This window comes from Lemur catta, chromosome X (assembly GCF_020740605.2).
Source record: "Lemur catta isolate mLemCat1 chromosome X, mLemCat1.pri, whole genome shotgun sequence".
NCBI lineage: Eukaryota > Metazoa > Chordata > Mammalia > Primates > Lemuridae > Lemur > Lemur catta.
Window position 1 is genome coordinate 63769671 of NC_059155.1, and position 22862 is coordinate 63792532.

The window sequence follows — 22862 nt, forward strand, 5'->3', positions numbered from 1 at the left end:
TCTCTGTGGAGAGGTGGCCCTGAACTGTGGGAGTCTGAGCTAAACGCTGAATTGCCCTGTTTCTTTAATGTATTATACAGCTTGCTGTCTACATTGATCAAATTAATCAGAAAATCGCCGTCTCCACAGCTGAAGTTAATTTAAAGACATTCCAAGGATTGTGTAAGTAGTGTAGTATTTCTTCATAGGATTCCTTATTTTCTGCAAAAATATACTGTGCCAGAATTCTTAGTATGCTTGTTTATGGTCAGGTTCCAGGAAACTTCATGATATTCTCCAAGACAAATCGAAACGTTGAACCTTTTATGCTGATGTTTAAATACATTTAAATATTGCCATACAAATGAAAAAAAAGTTTGCTAAATAGGGATAACAAGGTCCAGCCATGAAGGTTTTGTTGTTGTTGTTTTTGATTTTTGTGTTGTTCTGTTTTTATCATAGCTCCTAGGATGGCCAGTTCGTTGTACCTAGTCAGTTAAAATTAATTCTGGGTTCCCACCTATCTTCAAGAAACAGATTCCAAGTCCAACAGGCCCAGGGATACCCCAAGACATCTAATCTTCCCAGATGTGTAGGAGTGTAAGAGACCAGTCAAATACTGGCCCAGGTTATCAAGGCCCGCCCCCCATACCAGAGTGTATTGATGCGTCTCCAGATTTCCCATGCCATGACTGGTAGGGATAGTAGTAACCTCAGGCAAAACTTGTAATTTTCCATTGATTCCTCTATTTCTCTCACTTAACTTCCACACTCAGGAATTATATGGTGATTGGGGATGGGGAGTGTCTTAGTTTGGGCTCCCCCATAAGCAGATCGTGAGACAAGGATTTGAGTGCAAGTGGTTTATTTAGGAGGTAGAGGGAACATTGATGAAGGAGTGGGGAAGTGAGATGAGGAAGGCAGTCAATAAAGCAAGTGTTATCAAGACAGCTACATTTATTCTCTGTCTCATTCATTCATTCACAGTAAGAGTGAGGTAAAATGATACAAGACGGAGTTAGAGAAGTAGGCAAAGGCTAGATCAAGCAAGGCCTTTTATACCATTTTAAGGAGAATAGATTTTATCCTCAATCTGGTAGAAAGTCACTGAAAGGTTTCAATAAGAGGGCTTACATGGTCTGATTTAAATTTTAAGAGGAACACTTTGGGGCGTGAACTGGAGGCGGCAAAAGAAAAAGCAAAGGGAAGCTATTGTGGTGGTTCAGGTGAGAGATGATGGTACATCTGGGTGGTTGCAGGTGGTAGGGGAGAAGGAGATGGACTGGAGAAGTGGTTTGTAACAGGACTTAGTGCCAGACTGAATACATGTGGGGAGAAAGAGCCCCACTTGTCAGGAATGATGCCCAGGTTTTTGGCTTGAGCCAGTTTGGATGCTGTTTGTTCTGGGATGGGGGAAAGGGGTGAAGTGGGGGGAAGCCACTTCTGGAGAGATGAGCAAGAGTTCAGTCTCGGATGTCTTAAACTCAGGGAGACATCCCAATGGAAAAGTCAAGAATGTAGCAGAAAGAGCCTGGGGCTTGGAGATTCACATTTTGAAGTCATCTACATATAGATGGCATTGAAAGTACTAGGACTGGAAAGATCATCTGGAGAGAGTGTATATAAGGAAGAAAACAGAGTCAAAGACTAATCTCTGTGAAAATCCTGCACTTTAAATCCTGTGAAAGAAGAGAGGCTGGTAAAGGAGGCTGAGAAGAAGTAACCAGTGTGGGAGAAGGCAAACCGGAATGTGTGGTGTGGTGGTTTTAAAATATGTACATAAATTCTTTGATACTCCTCTTTTCAAAAGGTAAAGCTTAATTCCCCTTCCCTTATGTGGGGCTGTACATAGTGACTGGCAGCCAACAAGCAGAATACCGTGGGAGTGATCGGGGGTAACTTCCAAGATTAGGACACAGGAGGCATTGTAGCTTCCTCCTTGTTCTGTCTCTTGGGTTAGTCACTGTAGGGGAAGTCAGCTAACATGTGAGGACACTCAAGCAGCCCTATGGAGAGGTCCAGGTGGAGAGGGGCTGAGACCTCCTGCCCAAAGCCCTGTGAGTCCGCCATCTTGGAAGTAGATACTCAACCAGAGTTAAGCCTTCAGATAACTGTAGCACTGGCCAACAACTTGACTGCAATCTTGTGAAAAACTCCAAGCCCTTTTACTGTGAACCTAAAACTGCTCTAAAAAAAGTCTTAAAAAAAAAAAAGCCCCATCCAGCTAAGCTACTCCTGAATTTCTAATTCATAGAAAATGTGTGAGATGATAAATGTTGTTTTAAGCCACTAAATTTTGAAGTATTCTGTTGCACAGCAATAGATAACTAATATATGTAATGCCCAGAAACCAAGCAAAGGGAATACTGAAGAGCAAGGTGATGATCTTTGTTGACATTTGTAGCTTTGGTATTTTGAAATTTAATTTTACACTTTTATTCATCAAATCTGAGATACCATGGATCATAAGCACACAATTATTATGTACACTAGAAAAGGAAAAATGCTGCCATGGCTCACTACCTTAATGATAATTCTGCATAACTGTGTCATAATTCTGTGCATAAGAACACAGAGCCTGCTTTGCTCTCTATTGCTCTCAGAACAAAGTCCAAGGTCCTTGGCTCGACACGCCAGGCTCCTCACAGCCTGGTTCCAGCCTGCTTTCTTTGCCTCTTGGCAGCCACTGGGCTCATGACCTAAGGTGCTGGGCAGTCCACTCTGTTTCTTGGGGTGATGCCTTCCTTATGCATTCTTTTTGCAGGTATGTATCCATCCATCCATTCATTTACTCCTAGGCAGTACTGATTAGGAATTAAGCACTGGAATACTTGCTTTCTCCTTTCTGTTTTATATTAGGTGGACCCATATCCACGCCATAAGGACAGTTTAAATGTCATCCTATCTTTAGTTCTCCCCGATTCTCTCATGCAGACTCAATTTCTCTCATCTGTATTCTATGGAATGTTTTATGTTTATGTATCACCCTATAATATATCAACTTATAGCTCTATATGTTTATATATACACATATAAACATATACAATACATACATATTCTTTGAATGCTATCTGTATATATATTATAAATACATATATATCATTTATATATAAATAACATTATTTGCCTTTCCACCCCCCTTCCTTCGTCATTCATTTATTCACCAAACTTTTTATTGAACACCTACTATAAGCCAGGCAACTGGGCTAGAAGCTGGACTTACATCCCTCCCCCATGGACTCCCTGAACAAAAAAGAAAGATACTTTGCTGGCTCTACAAAGTTGTGCAGTGTGGGCAGCAGACAGATATGTATCTCTGGCATTCGGGAGAATGTTTGGGCATGTCAACTATTCAGTTAATGTTGAATGGAACTGAATTAATTTTTAACTCCTTTTAAGATTTTTTTCATAAACAAAATCTTCAGATTTAAAACAGGTTATTGAAAACAATACACTGGGACCCAACACGTTAACTGATGAAACTTGAAGTACTACTGATCTCTCTGGACTAAATATTTGATGGAAAGTGATTTAATTATCCTTGGGAGGAACCATGGCCTTTACATCTGCCACTTGTTCAATGTGAGGTTCTGGGCAAATCACTTAATAATCTATTCTTTCCAGTTTACTCATCTATAAAATTGGAGATGTGATCTGTAATTTACATATGGTTGATATTGCCAGTAGTACCCCAATATTTATTTTCCCTTTCTTTCTTAGCACTAAAACCCCCATTACATAGCCATGTTTCCTAGACTTCACTTCTATGAAACAAGGCCATGGAACTAAGTTCTGGCCAATGGGATGTAAGCAGAAGTGCCAAGTGCAACTTCTAGGACATGGCTATAAAGGGAGGAGGGATGTTCTTCTTCACATTTATCTTCTCCTACTGGATGGAATTTGGACATGTTTGCTGGAGCTCAAGAAGCCATCTTAGGCCATGAAGGGAGGGCCTTCTGGCAGAGCTGCAAGATGGCAGCACCCAGGTCCCTGACTTGACGGAGCACCATACTGGCCCAATACCCACTCCTCCATGAGAGAGAAATACATGTCTGTCTTGTTTAAGCCAAGGTTATTTGGGTTTTCTGTCACTTGCAGCCAATTTTGAAGGACCAAAAAGCAAGGTTACTATGCTCACTAGTGGCTATAAACCCATTACCCCTATTCTGACATTTCCTACTTAAAACCCCCAATGTCAAATGGCTTGTGAGGCCCAGTTTCCAGTTTGCATTCAATTGAAAATAGAGATCATGTGAACTTTGGTTCTTTGGTCCCGTGAGGTTTCTATCTTTTCTGAGCTTACCTTATGTGTTAGTTTACTAGGTTGCCATAACAAAGTACCACAGACTGGGGGACTTAAACAGTGGAAATTTATTCTCTCACAGTTCTGGAGGCTAGAATTCCAAGATCAAGGTGTTAGCAGGGTTGGTTTCCTCTGAGACCTCTCTGCTTGGCTTATAGATGGCTGTCTTCTCTTTATGTCCATATGTGGTCTTTCCTCTGTGTATGTCTGAGTCCTAATCTCCACTTCTTATAAGGACACCAGTCATATTGGATAAGGGCCCACTATAACGACCTCATTTTAACTTAATTACCTTTTTAAAGACCCTATCTCCAAATATAGTCACTTTCTGAAGTAGTGGGGGTTAGAGCTTCAACATGTCAATTTTGGGGGAGTGTAATTCACCCCCTATCACCTTAGGATACCTGTATGTTCGGCCCCCACTGTCTCCAGAGGAGTTTTTGTCCTAGAACTTGTTACCAGGAGCACAATTTCCTCAGAGGTGGTTCCCTGTCTCAACAGTGGCAAATGGTGGCCAGTGCATTGTGGCATGTGGCCAGCTTCATTTCCCAGTGCCCAAGAGGTTTCTCCCTTGGCAGGAGCCAGGTCTGCCTGTGTGCACAGTAGGATGAAAGTATACAATCCCTCTCTCCAAAAGCCCTCAACGACTGAGTGATGGGAGTATAAATACCCCAGCTCCCTTGTCTTCAGGAGGGATAACTGAGAGGTTCGTGTTCTACTGTTTCCTAGAATTCCCCAGCAGGATTCAGTCACAGTGGTAACTTATTTTTATAATACTTCCTTCCCTTTTTTGTCCCACTTCCCCACTTCCTGACCAGAACTTCCTGGGATCACTTCCCAAATAAACTACACACAGAGTCTGCACCTGAGAGAATGCAAACTTAGAGAGGAAGGTGGTATTGGGTGGGTGAAGCACTTACTCCACATGTGTCCCTTGATCGTGCAGGACTAGAGTCAGGCTAAGCAGGATCATGGGTGATCACTTGTGAGAAAGCATTTTGAACAAATGTCAGCATTTCTGTATTTAATTTTTTTGAAGAAATAAATCTGAAACTGGAACATCACTGGTCTTAGAGCAGAAGACCAAATCAAAGGCAACTCATGAGAAATCAACTAATTTCTTCAAGTTTCTCCATTCCCTTGTCTGTCAAATGGACATAATACCTATTTCTTAGGGTCATTGAGAGGATTGATTGAAATAACGTTGAAAAGGGTTGACATACAGTAGGGTCATAACAGTATTTGCTGAATGCCAGTCTGATTTATGAAGGCTAGATAATGTACTTATTCTCATTTTAATGTTTATATAACCTTGATTTACGCACATAAATTACATATAAATAAGACTTTAACACCTTCTAAGCCAATGAAACTATTTAAATCAGAAATGATTTCTAAGTTGTAATTAGATATTTCATGATTTCTATTTCCTAGAAACACTCAACACTTAAGTTTGGGTATCTTCTCACAAATTCTGGTTTTAAGTATAAAGAAATGAATGATATGCCAACCATTTAAAAATTACTCAAATCACATTTAAAGATAAAATCTAGTCCATAAAAACAAGAACAGACTCACATCTCAGGTTTCCTGTGGAAGGCTGAATAATACCCCTGCTGCTCATCCTAATCCCCGGAACCTGAGAATGTTACCTTCTATGGCAAAAGGGACTTTGCAGATGCGATCAATTTAAGGATCTTGAGATGAAATGATTATCTTGGATTATCCACCTGGGCCTGATACCATCACAAGGGATCTTCTTAGAGGGAAGAAGACAAGGATGAATCGGAGAGAAGGCAAGGTGACAATGGAAAAAGAGATTGGAGTGACATGGCCACAAGCCAAGGATGGATGGCAGCCTCTAGAAGCTGGAAGAAACAAGAAATAGATTCTCCCCTGGAGCCTCCAGAAGCCCTGTCAACACCTTAGTCTTAACTCTATATAACTCATTTTGGACTTCTGACCTTCAGAACTGTAAGACAATAAACTTGTGTTGTTTTAAGCCATGAAGTATGCAGTAAATTGTTACAGTGGCACATTGCTACCGAGGCTCTGAAAAGAATCAATTCTCCACATAGCATGTGGTTTGCAGTAAGCAGACATCTCTCCATGAGTGCAGCCCCTTACCAGGAATCCAGTCATTCTCTCATCTCTCACACTATTTTTACTTAAATTCAATAGAGAAAAAATACATAACAGAAATATGTTGTAAGCAGGGAGTTGCTCTAAACATTAATCTCCAGAATAGCAAAGTTAATAACATTTACCTTATATGCCCAAGGCAAAAACATCCCAGTGTTAGGATCTAGAACACTCAAGATGGAGTTCAGATCAATAAATGTTCTAGACTGACACTGTGCAATAGAAATATTATATACGGCATTTAAAATGTTCTAGTAGCCACATTTTTTAGACTATGAAAGAAACAGGTGAGATTAATTTAATGATTTATCCAATGCAGTATATCCACAATATTACCATTTCAACATGTAATCAATATCAAATGATTAGTGAGATATTTTCCTGTTCTAAGTCTTGAAAATCTGATGTGTATTTTATGCTTACAGCACGTCTTAACTTGGACTGACCACATTTCAGGTACTCAGTAGCCAATACCTGGGGCTCCTGGCTACCATCTTTGCTTTATTGGACAGAGCAGGTCTAGAGCACTGAAACAGTCCCAATACCCAAAGAGCATAAAGAAGTATAAAGTAAGCCAAATTCTGATGTTTAAGAGCAGGTATATACATGCAGCTAATGATTTATTCATTTGATGAGTGTTAATTGTCTCCTACGCACTAAGCACCATTTAAGAGGCATGTAATTTTCTAACTCATAAAATCATGGTGCAGTGTTTCAATTAAAAACAACAACTGGTGCTTACATTAGAAATCTCTACACTGAAGTCACAGTTTTTACCATAGATTGTGAAACGTCCAGAAATAACCAGTAGGCACACTTTTCTGCAATGGGTACCTTGCCTTCTCTGTAAATGCATTGCCTGTAACGTGGAGTCTGGAGCTGATTAAACAAGGTCCCTAGGCATGAATGAAGAGCTGACCAGTTGACATTTCTAAGCATGTTGAGCAGATAATAAACACACCAACTCATGAACCTGATACTCCGTAAAGAAACCACGGTTCACATCTTGAAAACTGCAGAATCCTGACAGGGATTCTTCAGTTTAATATTCTTTGGTTTATCTGGAGGCTTTTCGGCTTTTAATTTAATTTGGTGGCACTTTGAAAGTGAAGCTCCTGGAGGTTCGTTTGCCGGCCACTAAAGAAACTATTAATCTCATCTCCAAACAGCACTTGGTCTTTCTTAAGTGGGCTTTTTAGCAATACAAGAATGTCCAACATTCAAGGAAAATGTGATTATGAGGAAATTGCATCTGCTTACATTTTTATCATGAAAAGGAAATTGAAACTTGCGATCATACATTCTAAGAACCTGGTTTGAGGTTTGTTCTGTTTGAACTGCAAAATCCCTTAATATCATTGCTGACTCTGATGAAAGATATTTTCCTGTAAGTCAAACAAAGATAGGCACACCTACCCAAACCAAGGCTTTTATCCTGCTCTCCCCAGAAATCATCACTGAAAAAATTCTGTAGTGCAGTGGTCTCAGCTGGGGGCGATTCTACCCTCCAGGGGACCTTGGTGGATATCTGAGACCTTTTTACATTGTCACAACTTGAGTGGGGGTGGTCAGGGTTGCTACTTGCATCTGGTGGGCCAGGGATGCTGCTAAACATCCTACAGCGCACAGGACAGCCCACAGCCCACACCCCAACAAATAATTATCCAGTCCCGCCCAAAAGGTCAACAATGCTGCAGTGCAAAAACCCTGCTCTAGTGGACACCTAAGGAAGAAGCAAGACATCACAGCCTGGGAACCAGGAAACCTTTTCCAGTGGGTGTTTCCCAAAAGGCTGTCCTAGTGCACCGGTGAGGAGCAGTGAGTGCACTGGTGGGCCTGACCGCCTGGGTTTGCATCCCAGCTCCATCGCTTACTGGCTGTGCCTCCTTGGGCAAGTTACTCCACCTCTCTGTGCTGTGTTTTTCTCTTTTACAACACAGAGATGATAATAATAGCACAGTCCACACCGACTAGTTATGGGCTTTAGATGGGCTAATAGTCCTAAAGTGCTTAGAACGGTGCCAGATCTACAGTAAGCACCATGGAAGCGCATTTAGCAAGGCGCTTTGCGGATCTCTGGAAAAATAAGTTTCGGGTCTCCGAAAACCTAAGGGCTTCAGATTCTGCGTGGCCGTAGCAAGAATGAGAATGGCTGTCATCTGACAACCCGCGCGTCCTTCCTTTCCAGTTCATCAACTCTGATCAGAGGCAGCCAGGAAAGGAGCCAGCAGCGCAGCTGGCTCAGCCCGAGAACATTAAAGGCTCGCTCTGTGGCGTCCTCAGTTTCTTTCCCCCCTTTCCCAGCAAAACTAGCGACTGACAACCAGTTGGTGCCCTTCGGATAGCGTGGAAAACATAAACCCGCACAGCCATAGAACCCACCCAGCGACACACACTCGGACGCTCGCGCACCCGCCCCTACGGAGATGCCAGCCGGCCACCGCGCGAGCCCGCGCGCGGAGCCTCCCACCTCCCGCAACGCGCGGGCGCAGCCAGGTGTGGCGCAGCTGATGCGAAGGGCACTAATGGGCTCCAAGTCCAGGCCAAGGGGCGCGGGGAGGAAAGCTCGGGGGTGCTCTGGGCCCGGCATCCTGGCACACGTGCACACTCGCACCCACACACGCGGGGGTGCCTGGAGGGACAGCAGGCAGAGAAGGGGCCTACAGGGAGAGCTCAGGCCGGGGGCCGATAGCCCGGCAGACACTCACCTGGCCGCGTTCCCTAATCCACCTGCCACCCAGGGGAGCAGCAGCAGGAGCGCGAGGCCCCTGGGCAGCGGCATGTTTGCGCCGGGCCTCCCTCCTCCTCCTGTGTCCCCTCGGGGGGCGGGGGGGCGCCGGCCAGGACCCGGGGCGCAGCGGGGCCGCCGCCGCCTCCTCTCTCCTCGGCCGCTCGGGGCCTCTCTGAGCTCCTTGCGCAGCTCCCGGGCGCCGTCCCCGCGGGCGAGGAGGAGAGGCTGGGCACACGGCCGGCCGGGGCGCTCGCGGCCTCGGGCGGGGCTGGGGGCGTCCTGGAGAGGCGCACTGAGCCTCCTCTGCGGGCCAGGCGGCCGGGCGAGCGAGGGAGGGCGGGGCGGGCCGTGAGCATCTGGCTGGGACCCGCCTCCAGCACGACCCGCTCATCCTCCACGCTCACGGTTCACGCAGAAACTTCCCCCAGACTCAGTTCACTTCAGGCTTGTCAGAGTCACCACCTACTGCCATCTTGTCAGGCATGGGCCAGGTTTCGGTGATACCTGCGCTTGAGGATTTAAGAACTTAGTGGAGAAGTCAAGGCAGGACCCAAGGATGCAGGTTCGTGAGACACGCTGTCTCACTTCTGTTTAGGTTTTCATATTCTGCCGGGTTTTCTTCTACAAACTGTAAATCATGGGATGCTAGAACTGGAAGGTCACCAAGTGACCTTCCTGGGCAACCCCGTCAGGGGTCCCTGGGCAAGTGATCTCTCAGGCCCATTTGCAACAACTTACATGAGATCCCAGATGATGCTGTAATAGAGTAACCACTGCAGAAACTCATGGCAGAAACATGAATGTTATATGAGTTTGGAGAATTCTTTCTGAGTACTGACAACTTGTTACAGCAGAATGAATGACTGATCCCTTCTTCTTCCCACATGCACACCGTTTGGCTTCAGGGTGGGCAGAGCCTACGACTTCACACCTTGGCTTTGGACTTGGCTGTGTGACTTGTTTGATCAATGGTACAAGGGCAGAAGTTTATACGTGTCAGTTCCAAGTCTAGGTCTTAAAACACCTGAGCCTCTATCGTGGACATGAGAAGACCTTGCACCATCTAGCCTGCTGGTCTAAGGAGGATGAGGAACAGGTGGAACAGAGCTACCCCATCAACCTGCAGATCCATAGCTTGAAGCAGAGCTACTCAGTGGAGCCCAGTGAATACCGGGCAACCCAGAGATACATGAACGAGCTCAACTAACGGCAGCAGCACCAGCCAAGCTGCTGAGGCTTATTGCGATCATTTGTTACACAACCATGACTCTCTGACACCCCTGTGATGCAGTGTGAGAAATAAAGGAGAAGAATATGGACAAAGAGAAGGTGGAAGCTTGATTCATGGTTTTATGGGCATATGCCTTAATTCTAGCCAATTAAATGTGAGAAGTAGTCATGGGGAAGATTCTTGCTACAAATTCTTGCTTTACACCATAATAGACGTTCTTATTGGCACAAGCCATGTTTAATTCAATCTTCTGTTTTATGGCTGATGGCATCCCTGTGGATTCAATATCCTTGGTTAGTAAGATCATCAGTTAGATCATTGAGCCGTTCATAACTAATAGAGCCAGGCATCTTCCTAAATACTTAACACACATTATCTGATCGAACATCCACAACTCTTTAGATGGGGACCATTATTTCCCCCATTTTTGAAGTGTCAAGAAACTGAGAGTCAGAGACGTTAAGCAGCTTGCCCAAGGTCATACAGCTAACAAGTGTGGAACCAGAATTGGAAACCAGGACTCTTCCCTGCTGGGCTCTGCTGCTGTTACAGAAATCTCTTTTCTCATCTTCTTACTCTTTGGCAGAGTCACACCTCAAATGAGTCTCATGAATAAGGTCATAAGATAATCTCTTCAAGGCTCTTATCAAAACTACTTTGAACTCTTCATACCATAACTTATTTACTGAAAATATCAAAATTGAAAGAATATAAGGTATGAACTCTATACCTGTGAATATCTTAAACAATATGGAATATAAAATTTATCTTGGTGTGGGTTTCCCCCCAAGCAGACCCTGAGGCAAGGACTAGAGTGGAAGCAGTTAACTCGGGAGATACAGCAAACTCAGGTGAGTGAGGGAGTGAAGCAGGGAAGAAGACAATATCAAGCATATATTAAGTTATCATTGTGGGCAACTGGAGCTTCATGCTGCTGGAGGTCTCCCAGAGCCAGCATAAAACATGCATCTCCAGGTGATCTTACCCAGAAGGTGAGGGAGCTGGGGTCTTTATACACCACTTCCATTCAGTCATTGCCTGAAGGCTTCTACCAGGGTACTGATCCTAGGACTTTGGCTTGCTATGCTTAGGGCAGAGTGGGGGCTTCCTGTCAAAGAAAGCCTTTAGGCAAAGGGCTGTAGATGCTGAGCATTGAAAGTCCTACCAAAATGTGAGGCCTGAGTGGATATGGGCAGTGCACCACATTGGCAGCTACCTAATATCTGAAAATTGAATTGTATTGAAAATTATGAGTTTTTGCCCAGCCACTTCTCCCTAAACATTCAGCTACAAATCACTCCCTTCTCTAAATAAACCGTCTTTCAAAAAAGTCCTAACTAAACACGATTGGCCTGAAATGTGGGGGTCATCCTTCCTTCTTAGGCCTGAGTTATTAGAGGTCAGAATAGCATCTTGCATGGATGGATGTTTATCTGTTGCTTTCTAGTTTTAGTTTCAGCATTTTGATGCTGTTTCTGCTTTTTGTTTTTCAGAGCCAGATTCTCTTCTGTGGGCTTAAATGAGGTGGTGAACATTACAACAGGAAGCTTTGGGGGAGGTCAAACCCTCCTCAGCCAACCCATCTAGTATTTCGTGGGGGGAGCTGTGAACAAAGGAGTTGTCAGGTAGTATGAGCAACAGAGAAGGAACCTGGAAATGCTGTGTTGCCAGGTGAGAAGATGCTGGATACAAATTGCCACATGAAGGCAGGTGTTTTTAATAACTGCACTGGCGCTGCTGACTTTGAAGAGGAACTTGGCAACTGCTCTTCAGGGGCCTCTACTTCATCATTCTACAAAGGACAAACAATCTTTGATCAGAATCTCATAAAATCGTTCATGCCTTTTGCAGGTCTACATTTTTTTTCAATCTATTTCCACTTAAACCCCTGTGTGGAACAGGTGTGATGGGATATTTTTGTGTTTTCTGAATATATATACATGACACATATATAAAAATTTTAACACTTACAATGTGCATGGCACTGAGATCCAAAAATTATTAAAATATCAGCACCAAACGCTAAGCATTGTTGGAAGAAAGAGCTGGGCGGAAAAATGTTTGGGCCAGTGCTTTGAAACTTTAATGCCAGTACAGATTACCTGGGGATCTTGTTAAAATGCCGATTTTGTGTGTATAGATCTGGAATATGGTGTGAGAATCTTGAATACTAAAAACATCCCAGGCGATGCCCATGCTGCTTGTCTGAGGACCATGCTTAGTGTAGTGAGGGTCTAGAGATCACCTGGACCAGTAGTTCTCAAGTTCACCTACACATTGGGATCACCTGGGAAGCTTTGAAACTACTGATGCCCTGGCCTCACCTCCAAAGATTCTAATGTCTGAGCTATAGCTAGGGCATGAGGACTTTCAGAAACTCCCCTGGTGATTCTAATAAACTGCCAATGCTGAGAACCACTACTATGAACCAATTCCCACATTTTACAGATGGAAAAACTCAGCTCCAGCCTGTGAAGAGACTTGCCTGATGTCCTACATAGGATGAGTTAATGTCCCTATGCTTCTACCACACAGTTCTCCCCCTCAAACTTCATGACATTTTCATGGTCACGATTCCTACTGAAGACAAAAATGGCACCTCTTAATTCTTAACTTTCTATGTTAATTGTAGCTCAGCACCATGTTCTAGAAATTTATGTGTTTTCTCAGTCTGTTTCGTTCCATTTCTTCTTATTCAATGAAAGGAGTCAATGAAGAAGTGTATGACTCTCAATGCAGACACTGCTAAATTCTGTATGCGATGGTGGATCTTGAGATATATTAATACATTGGTTTTCTTCATCCTGTACTTGTCAAGAACCCTGTTCTTGGAGCTCTATGGTAGGAGAAAAAAATCCCAATCACTTTCAGCCTTCCTTTCCTTCTTTTTTTCCTCCTCCCTCCTTCCCTCTCTTCTTTCCCTCCTTCCTTGTTCAAACATTTATTGGGGCCCTACAAAGCACCAGGCCCTATGCTAGGCAGTGAGGACCGCTTGGTAGAAATGTGCCCACCAGACAGTTCCTGTTTCTTTTGTCTCCCTGATGAAACGGGCTGAACAACTAACACGTGGTTCTTAGAATGTCTGATCTTTAACAGTATGATTCTCACCTCTCACAGAGCAGAAAGAACTAAGGCAAGATTAAAAGAGAAAAAAAAATGACACTTTGATTCATTTTCCCTTCCAATTTTCCTAGCTCCTAGAACTCTCCACTTAGTAATAGAGGGAGAGGAAGAAATTGATATTTGTGGACTGATTATTATATTTTAGACATTTTACAGAATAATTATTTAATCTTGACAACACCTGTTTAAGATAGGTATTATATCCCCATCTTCCAGATGTGGAATGTGAAGTTTAGAGCAGTTAAATACCTTGTCTAAGATTACTAGCAACATAATGGAAAGAACAAGGGTTTTGAAGTCAGACCTCACGGGAGACTAATTTTGCCACCAGATTTCATTTTTCATAGCAGGGATTCGTAACCTGGTGATGATGGGGTAGGGTCAACCACCACCAGAAATAGTGACTGATATTTTATTTGTCGAGGAGTACGCTCTGGTGAAGGGCAACATGGCTTTCACCTGATTTTTAAAGGGGTCCATGACCCTTTATACATCACTACAAAGTAGAAAAATTCCCTTCCCAGCGAGTGAAACCTCATTGCCTGGGTGTTACCTCCCTTGACTGTTAAGCAAATTCATAAATTTCTGACTGAAGGCACTCAATCAGCAGGGGCTTTTCTTTTTGTTTAGGGCAGGGAGGATTGCAGCTTGAGTCCATCCTGTCTACTTCCTTCCTGGTCTGTGTATAAATATTCTTCGCTATTTTCCTGTTCACAATTGAATGTTATAATAACTTGGCATACCCCTGCAAGGCTTGTCTATTTATTTTTTCCTACATAAATCCTATATAATGATTTGCAAGAGCTAAACCTAGGGCAACTCAGTTTAGATAAGCCTTAAAAGTAAAGACTCTTACTCAAAGTCACTCTACCTTGATTTGAAATATTTGGTAGAGAAGTGTCCTGTGGACTGTAAAATTGAAAGTGTATTTGTGATCCCTGTTTTTAAAAAAGAATAAAAATAGCAAAACTTGCTAAAACAAAATTCATTTCTTTCTTTTTTTTTGTAAATATACATACCTCCCTATTTTCCAAAAGTTCTCATCTATGGTTTATAGGCTTGTTCATTCCTTTAATAAACATTGATTGTACCCTCACCAATCTGTACTGGACACTGTTTGGTTGGGATATAAAGATGAATAAGACATAATCCCTTGCCCTGGGTGACAGAAATGTAAACATATTATTAGAATTAATGACATAAGTGTTAGCAGAAGTACTTCAGGGTGCTGCAGGCACAAGGAAGGAAGCAGGTCAATTCTTCATATTCTAGACATGTAAACATTTTTCCCTGTTCTATCCCCTACTTTCATGAATCATTTTATAAAATAATTTTTAGATGGCAAGATTTTTAGAAAATAGGAAATCTGGAAAATTGTATTCTCTCAGAAAATAACTTGCAGTACGTTGTCCTGACAACAGGAGTTCTGCTGCTCTTGAGTGAGGCAGCATTGTTTGGTAAAAGAGGCCAGGACAGGAAATGAGGAGAATGAGGATTTAGTTCAGGGTTCTACCAACTAATTTCCTCAATTTGGACAAGCCAGCTCACCTCTTTGGGCCTCATTTTCGATATCTATATATAGGCATATCTCATTTTATTGTACTTCACTGTATTGTGCTTTGCAGATATTGTGTTTTTCACAAATTGAAGGTTTGTGGTGACCTTGCATGGAGCAAGTCTGTTGACACCATTTTTTTCCAACAGCATGTGCTCACTTTGTGTCTATGACACACTTCAGTAATCCTCTCAATATTTCAAGCTTTTTCATTATTGTTGTATCTGTTATGGTGATCTTTGATCAGTGATGTTTGATGTTACTATTGTAATTATTTGGGGATGCCATGAAGATGGCAAATTTGATTGAAAAATGTTGCGTGTGTTCTAATTGCTCCACTGACCAGCCATTTCCCCATCTCTCTCCCTCTCCTTGGGCCTCCCTATTCCCTGAGACACAAAAGTATTGAAATTAGGCCAATTAATAACCCTACAATGGCCTCTAAGTGTTCAAATGAAAGAGTCACATATCTCTTATGTTAAACTAAAAGCTAGAAATAATCAAGCTTAATGAGGAAGGCATATCGAAAGCTGAGATAGGCCAAAAGGTAGGCCCATTGCACCAAAGAGTTAGCCAAGTTGTGAATGCAAAGGAAAAGCTCTTGAAGCAAAGTAAAAGTGCTACTCCAGCGAACACATGAATGATAAGAAACCAAAACAGCCTTATTGCTGATACGGAGAAAGTTTGAGTGGTCTAGATAGAAGATCAAACCAACCACAATATTCCTTTAAGCCAAAGCCTAATCCAGAGTAAGGCCCTAACTCTCTTCAATTCTATGAAGGCTGAGAGAGGTAAGGAAGGTGCAGAAGAAAAGTTGGAAGCCAGAAGAGGTTGGTTTACGTGGTTTAAGGAAAAAAGCTCTCTCCATAACAGAAAGTACAAGGTGAAGCAGCAAGTACTGATGTAGAAGCTGCAGCAAATTATCCAGAAGATCTATCTAAGATAACTGATGAAGGTAGCTACACTAACTAAACAAATTTTCAATGTAGATGAAATAGCCTTCTATTAGAAGAAGATGCCATCTAAGACTTTCATAGCTACAGAGGAGAAATCAATGCCTGGTTTCAAAGCTTCCAAGGACAGGCTCTTTTGTTTGAGCCTAAAGCAGCTGGTGACTTTAAGTTGAAGTCAATGCTCATTTATCATTCCAAAAAAAACCTAGGGCCCTTAAAAATTATGCTAAATCTACTCTGATGTGCTCTGTATATGGAAAAACAAAACCTAGATGACAGCATGTCTATTTACAGCATGGTTTACTGAATATTTTAAGCCCACTGTCGAGACCTACTGCTTAGGAAAAAAGATTCCTTTCAAAATGTCACTGCTCGTTGACAAATCATCTGGTTACCCAAGAGCTCTGATGGAGATGTACAAGGAGAATAATGTTGTTTTCATGCCTGCTAACAAAACATCCATTCTGCAGCCCATAGATCAAGGAGTAATTTTTACTTTTAAGTCTTATTATTTAAGAAATACATTTTATAAAGCTATAGCTGCCACAGAGAGTGATTCTTCTGATGGATCTGGGCAAAGTAAATCAAAAACCTTCTGGAAAGGATTCACCATTCTAGATGCCATCAAGAACATTCGTAATTCATGGGAGGGAATCAAAATATCAACATTAACAGGTGTTTGGAAGAAACTGATTTTAACCCTCAGGGATGACTTTGAGGGTTTCCAGACTTCAGTGGACGTAGTCACTGCAGATGTGGTGAAAATAGCAAGAGAACCAGAATTAGAAGTGGAGCCTGAAGATGTGACTGAATTGCTGCAGTCTCATAAAACTTGAATGGATAAGGAGTTGCTTCTTATGGATGAGGAAAGAAAGTGACTTCTTGAGATGTTAACATTGTGGAAATGATAACAAAAGGTTTAGAATATTATATCAACTTAGTTGATAAAGCAGCAGCAGGGTTTGAGAGGATTGACTCCAGTTTTGAAAGAAGTTCTACTGTGGGTAAAATGCTGCCAAACAGCATCACATGCTACAGAGAAATCTTTTGTAAAATGAAGAGTCCATCAATGCAGCAAACTTCATTGATACCGTGAGCAAAAAGTTTATGATTTGCTGAAGGTTCAGATTATCATTAGCATTTATTAGCAATAAAGTATTTTTAAATTAATGTACATTTTTAAAACATAATGGTGTTGCACGCTTAATAGACTACAATGTAGTGTAAACATAACTTTTAGATGCACTGGGAAACCCCAAAATTTGTGCGACTGGCTTTATTGCAGTGGTATGGAACAGAACCTACAATACCTTTGAAGTATGACTGTATTGGCAAAGGATTATAGATCCTTAAATGTCTTCCTCCAAAGTTCTGTGATTCTAACATTTTCTTTGGCAGGAAGGTTGAAAAAAATCAGCTATGATCCCAAAACATTGTATTTGAAGTAGCAAAGTTGGGTTGATTTTAGCAAAGAAGGAATGCTGATCCAATGAATGACCTCCCTCTGCCCTCCGCTTTTGTTAACTGGTTCCTAAATCCTACTGAAGCAGTGGGCTTAAATAGTGGTTTGTTCCATATGACTCACCTGTCCTAGGCCACAGCCAATTGGACCAGAGTGGATATAAAAACCATATTGGTCTTCTCCAGGAACATGGATTGGGACACTGAGGACTATAGTCAGGCAGTGGTGGGAGCAGGAGAGTTGTGGCAGGACAAGTCAAAGGCATGTCCAAGCTGAAGTTAGGGCAGGGGACTGATGGGGGACCAGGAGGAGCAAGATCAGTGAGTCAGAAGGAAGTGCTCAGGAACTGGGTGGCCCCGGATATATCTATGTCTATATGTACATATACATCTATACACATAGATATTCATGTATCTATCTACATGTCTATAACTCTATGTCTATAATTATATCTCTGTAACTATATCCATATCTATATCTATAAATCTTTATATATCTATCACTATCAGTATATCTATATATGTATAATTATTTCTTTTTATAACTATATCTCTATATCCCTAACTATATCTTTCTGTATCTCTATCACTATATGTGTATCTATCTACATGTCTATAACTCTACCTCTATCAATATATCTATATTGCTGTATGTGTAATTATATCTCTATCTGTATACCTTAGTTATCTATATTCCTATATCATTATCACTGCTATACCTGCATATCTATAATTATATCACTATTGCTATAACTACATCTCTCTATATATATATCATTCTGTTTCTCTGTTATGTGAAAGGGCCATATATATGCATAGTGACCCCCAAATGTCAAAGGAGCTGAGAAACCAAAGAACGAGGCAGGCAAATCTAGTGTGTCAGTATAGGATGATTTCTTAGTGGGACTTATAGACAGAAGTGTGGTCTTGGATGGCTGCAAGACAGGTAGTTCTCTGCACCACAACCCCCCAGACCCAGGGTTTTAATTTCTGGGAGAAAATCTATACATGCTCTGGAAGGAATGTGTAGGTGGCTCAGAATATGCTGCTGGCGTCACAGTGCACCAGCATCAAGGGTTGTTTTGGAGGAAAGGTGAAACTTACAGTGAATAGGTTTTCCCACAGAAAGAGGAATACATCAGCTAGACATTTTGGAGGCACTCTAGGACTCAGGGTTAGTCAGGCAGATTAGCATTTAGAAATAAAGCCACGCTTGTCCCCACATTCTCTATCGCTATATCTATGTCTATCATTGTATGTATCACTATCACTATCTTTCTATCATTATTTCAACACTAGTTTTATGATTCCTCTGTTCCATTAAGGCCTGGATCTACTTGTTGCTCTCCATCTCCATAGGAGTCCCTGGATCCTTTTAATATACTTCCTTTGAACTTGAGTTAGTTTGAATGAATTTCTGTTTCCTGCATCCAGAGGAGTCCTGACTAAAATACTGTTCCATTCTACCTCCTACCTTTTTGCATACACTGGCCAGCCTGCACTGACCATTCAGGTAAAGAAAGGAAGAGGTCCATTTGCATCAAACATAGAATTTTAAGATGGAAAAAATGCTTGAGACCATGTGGTTCAGGCCCCTCATTTTACAAATGAGAAAACAGATGCAGAGAGGTCCCAGCTCCAGCCTGGAGTTGGCCTTAAAATACAAAGAGGCCAGGCACAGTGGCTCACACCTACAATCCTAACGCTTTGGGAGGCCAAAGCAGGAGGTTTGCTTGAGGCCAGGAGTTTGAGACCAGCCTGAACAACATAGTGAGATCCTATCTCTACATAAAAATAAAATAAAAAATTAGCCAGGCATGGTGGCATACACCTTTAGTCCTAGCTACTTGGGAGGCTGAGGCAGGAGGATTTCTTGAGCCCAGGAGTTTGAGGTTGCAGTGAGCTATGATGATGTCACTGCACTCTAGCCTGGGTGACAGATTGAGATCCTGTCTCTAAAAAAAAAAAAGAAAAAGAAAAAGAAAGAAAAGAAAAATAAATAAATAAATAAATAAATAAATAAATGCAAAGGTAGTAAGATATGGAAATGGGGATAAAAAGAGGGCACCTGAGTAGTGTTATTCCTGACAGCCCAGTTTATGTTCCTCAGGAAAATGATATGCAGACACAGTTTCATACAAATGAACTTTTAAAACCTGCCATAGCAGATGCGATTAGTGCCTCACCCATACCTTTCTGGCATCTTCACTAATTGCCAAGTGCTGACCTTGAACACTAGTCACTGATGGCAGCCCTAAACCAATGGAAGACAGGGATTTGGAGATAAAACGTCCCACCCACCTCACCCTTTGGTTGGGAGAATTGTGAGGCATGTTGTACATAGGCTCTCAGAGGTCCCCAGTGGGAATGAGTTCCAGGTGCCCACAGTGGAAACTTGCTTCATAATTCCCCCTTTATGGGGCTTCCTTCCCTTCCCGTTCCCCTGTTGGCATTTCCTGGGATCACCTTCCAAATAACCTACTGGCACTCACCTCCTCACCTCCCGGAAACCCCAAACAAGACACCTATATTCTGGTAAAAATAATTTCCATGCAAACTTTAAATTACATCTTATAGCAGATTTGGAAAGGGAATCCCCTTTTAAGTCCATTTAACCTAAATTCAAATGTTTGTGTGATTTCTGAGGTTCCCCATGGCCAATTTGAGAACAGCTGGGTACTTTGCTCCTCTTTAGATGGATAATTGGTCATTTCAATATGACGTATCCATTTATTCTAGAATGACTGTAACCAAGGGGATAAAACTCAGGAGTCCAATCTTAGCTCATTGCTTGGCCCCACACCTTTCATTTTACTGAACTTGTAAACATGTGGTGTTTTTTTTTTTCGTAGGTATGAAATTTGTATGGTGTGAAAATGAAGAAAACACACCTTTTAAATTTTGTTCCCAGCAATTTTTTCGACAAAGTACGCTGTAAATTCCCTAAATGACAGATTTATGATGTATGTAAATTCTAGTATTTCCTTCTTTTGTCAAATGCATTGTACTGCTTGGATGCCAAGGATGTGAATTTATATAACTGGGAGCTTACTGTAGAAACACAATATGTTAATAATTATATATTTCCTAGATACATTATCTTTGCCAAACAGAAAAAAGAATACTGAATAGTATTTTGTTGATGTTAGATAGTCTTTAGATTATGGAAATAAAAGGCCCTATGTTTGTTACTGGGTTCCATTACCATCAAAAAACGTTTTAGATGGTTGCATATATTCAGTAATTGAGAATACAAAAATGCTATTGAGGTGCAAGCCCAGTTCTGACCTCATCACCTTAAATTTTGCATGTTCTATTTTCCTGTAACTAGAGTGTCCCAAGCATGTATTTATAAGATCAAATATAGCTGGATTTGTAAGACTAAGAAACCAAGTGATTTATCTAAAACTGCTACCAATTCTTGGTAAAGGTGAATCGTTTAATGATGTAGTTCTTCACCAGTCTCAGAGGGTCAATGAGGATATTTTTAGGATATAAGACATTTGGAAAGTTTGCATTCTGATTTGAATGTAAGTGAAAATAGACTAGAGGCACCACCTTTAGAGGAGATGGGTCAAAACCTGCTGCTCATGGTATTATGCCATAATTCTCTTCTGTTGCCTTTCCCTTTCTGTTCAACTCAAATTTATTCAAAGCCAGCCAAGAACTCTAGTTCCCATTCTTATTTGTAAAGGTTATGGGCATAAGAAATGATGAATTATTTGACAAGCTTTGAAAAACAAGCTTCTAAAGAGGTCGATCCCCTTTTATCTGGTATCTTCCATCTTTATTTTTGTTTTGACTTTCTTTGTTTTATGACATAAAATTTTAGAGGTAGATGGGACCTTGTAAATGATCTGGGTCATTTTCACAAATGTGGAATTAAGGTTGAAGTCCCACCTCTTACTAGCAGTATCATATGGGATGACTTAAATTTCTGTTTCTCACTTTCCTCAGCTGTGAAATAGGAATAAGATACCTCCCAGTGTCATTGTGAAGTTAAATGAGCTAATATATACCCAGCCCTTATAACAGCACCTGGTACAAGGTAAGCATCCACTAAGCATTATATGTTTTGGGGGTAAGAATCATTATTTATGAGATGTACCAAGGCCCTATGACTAGAGAGTGGCAGAATTGAAATAGCAACCAGGGCTTCAGACTCTCAGTCCAGTGCTTTTTCCACAACACCACATTCTGACCCACCTTCAAAATAACATTAGTTTTGGAATTTAGAGGTCAAATAGAAGTTAATCTCCCAGCTATATTGATGATTAGCAAAGAGATATGCATTTTGAAAGGCTTCATTTTCTGCATGATGACAAATATGAAGTCAGTGTTTATTGCAAGAATTCCACTAATGGTTTCTAACATAAAAAAAGCTTATTTTTTAAAAATTTTTTTTGAGACAGAGTCTTGCTCTTTTGCTCTGGCTAGAGTGTTGTGGCATCAGCCTAGCTCACAGCAACCTCAAACTCCTGGACTTAAGCAATCCTACTGCCTCAGCCTCCCGAGTAGCTGGGACTACAGGCATGTGCCACCATGCCCGGCTAATTTTTTTTCTATATATATTTTTAGCTGGCCAAATAATTTCTTTCTATTTTTAGTAGAGACAGGGTCTCACTCTTGCTCAGGCTGGTCTCGAACTCCTGACCTCAAGTGATCCTCCCGCCTTGGCCTCCCAGAGTGCTAGGATTACAGGCATGAGCCACCACGCCCAGCCTAAAAAAGCTTATTAAAAAGACATGTCCTATCTAGCCTCTTGTGTTCTATAATAAACCCTCTAAGGCTTTATTCCATAGCTACGTAAGGTCCCCAACACTCACAACCATGCCAATGGGAAAACTCATTTAAAAACATGTTTTATTGTACGGTGGTGTAGGGAAATATTTGTGCTTTAATGAAAAGCAATGTCTTGCTTAGATCACATCCTTCCTGGTTTTCTGATTCTAGCCTTTCATTGTAGTTGAACTATTTTACAATTCCGCAAGTTATAGGTGACTGGTAGCAATGTAAGATTATTTTTAATCTATAGACATGTACATCCTGTTCTCTGGAGGTTCAAGTGACTTCCCTCTCCCACTGTGGGAGAGGTCAGTTTTACCTCTACTTGCACATTCATTTCAGTATTCCTAATCTATGTATGTATCTCTTCTTTGGTTTCTCCTTTGAACTAGTTGTAATATCTTACTAATTCCCTCAGTAATAAATTAAGTCAAATCTTTAATACATGTTCATCTTATATCTTTATGAGAGTCACGATTTTGCCTTTTTTGGAAAATTGTCCTTTAACAGCAAAAAAATAAGAGCTAACTGATATACAGTTTAAATGTTTGAAATATATAATGTAAATATGGGTAGTACAAAATATATCTTAACAATAA

The 22862-nt window shown here is 41.4% G+C and overlaps 1 protein-coding gene across 1 annotated transcript in view; it reads right to left on the reverse strand.

The window, feature by feature from the left end:
- Window positions 1–9483, reverse strand: part of EGFL6 (EGF like domain multiple 6) — a 54457-nt gene extending 44974 nt beyond the window's left edge. The window contains exon 1 of the mRNA XM_045537563.1: window positions 9133–9483. Coding sequence (XP_045393519.1) covers window positions 9133–9206 — 74 coding nt within the window. The 5' untranslated portion in view covers window positions 9207–9483. The remainder of the gene's footprint in view (window positions 1–9132) is intronic.
- Between the last annotated feature and the right edge of the window lie 13379 nt (window positions 9484–22862).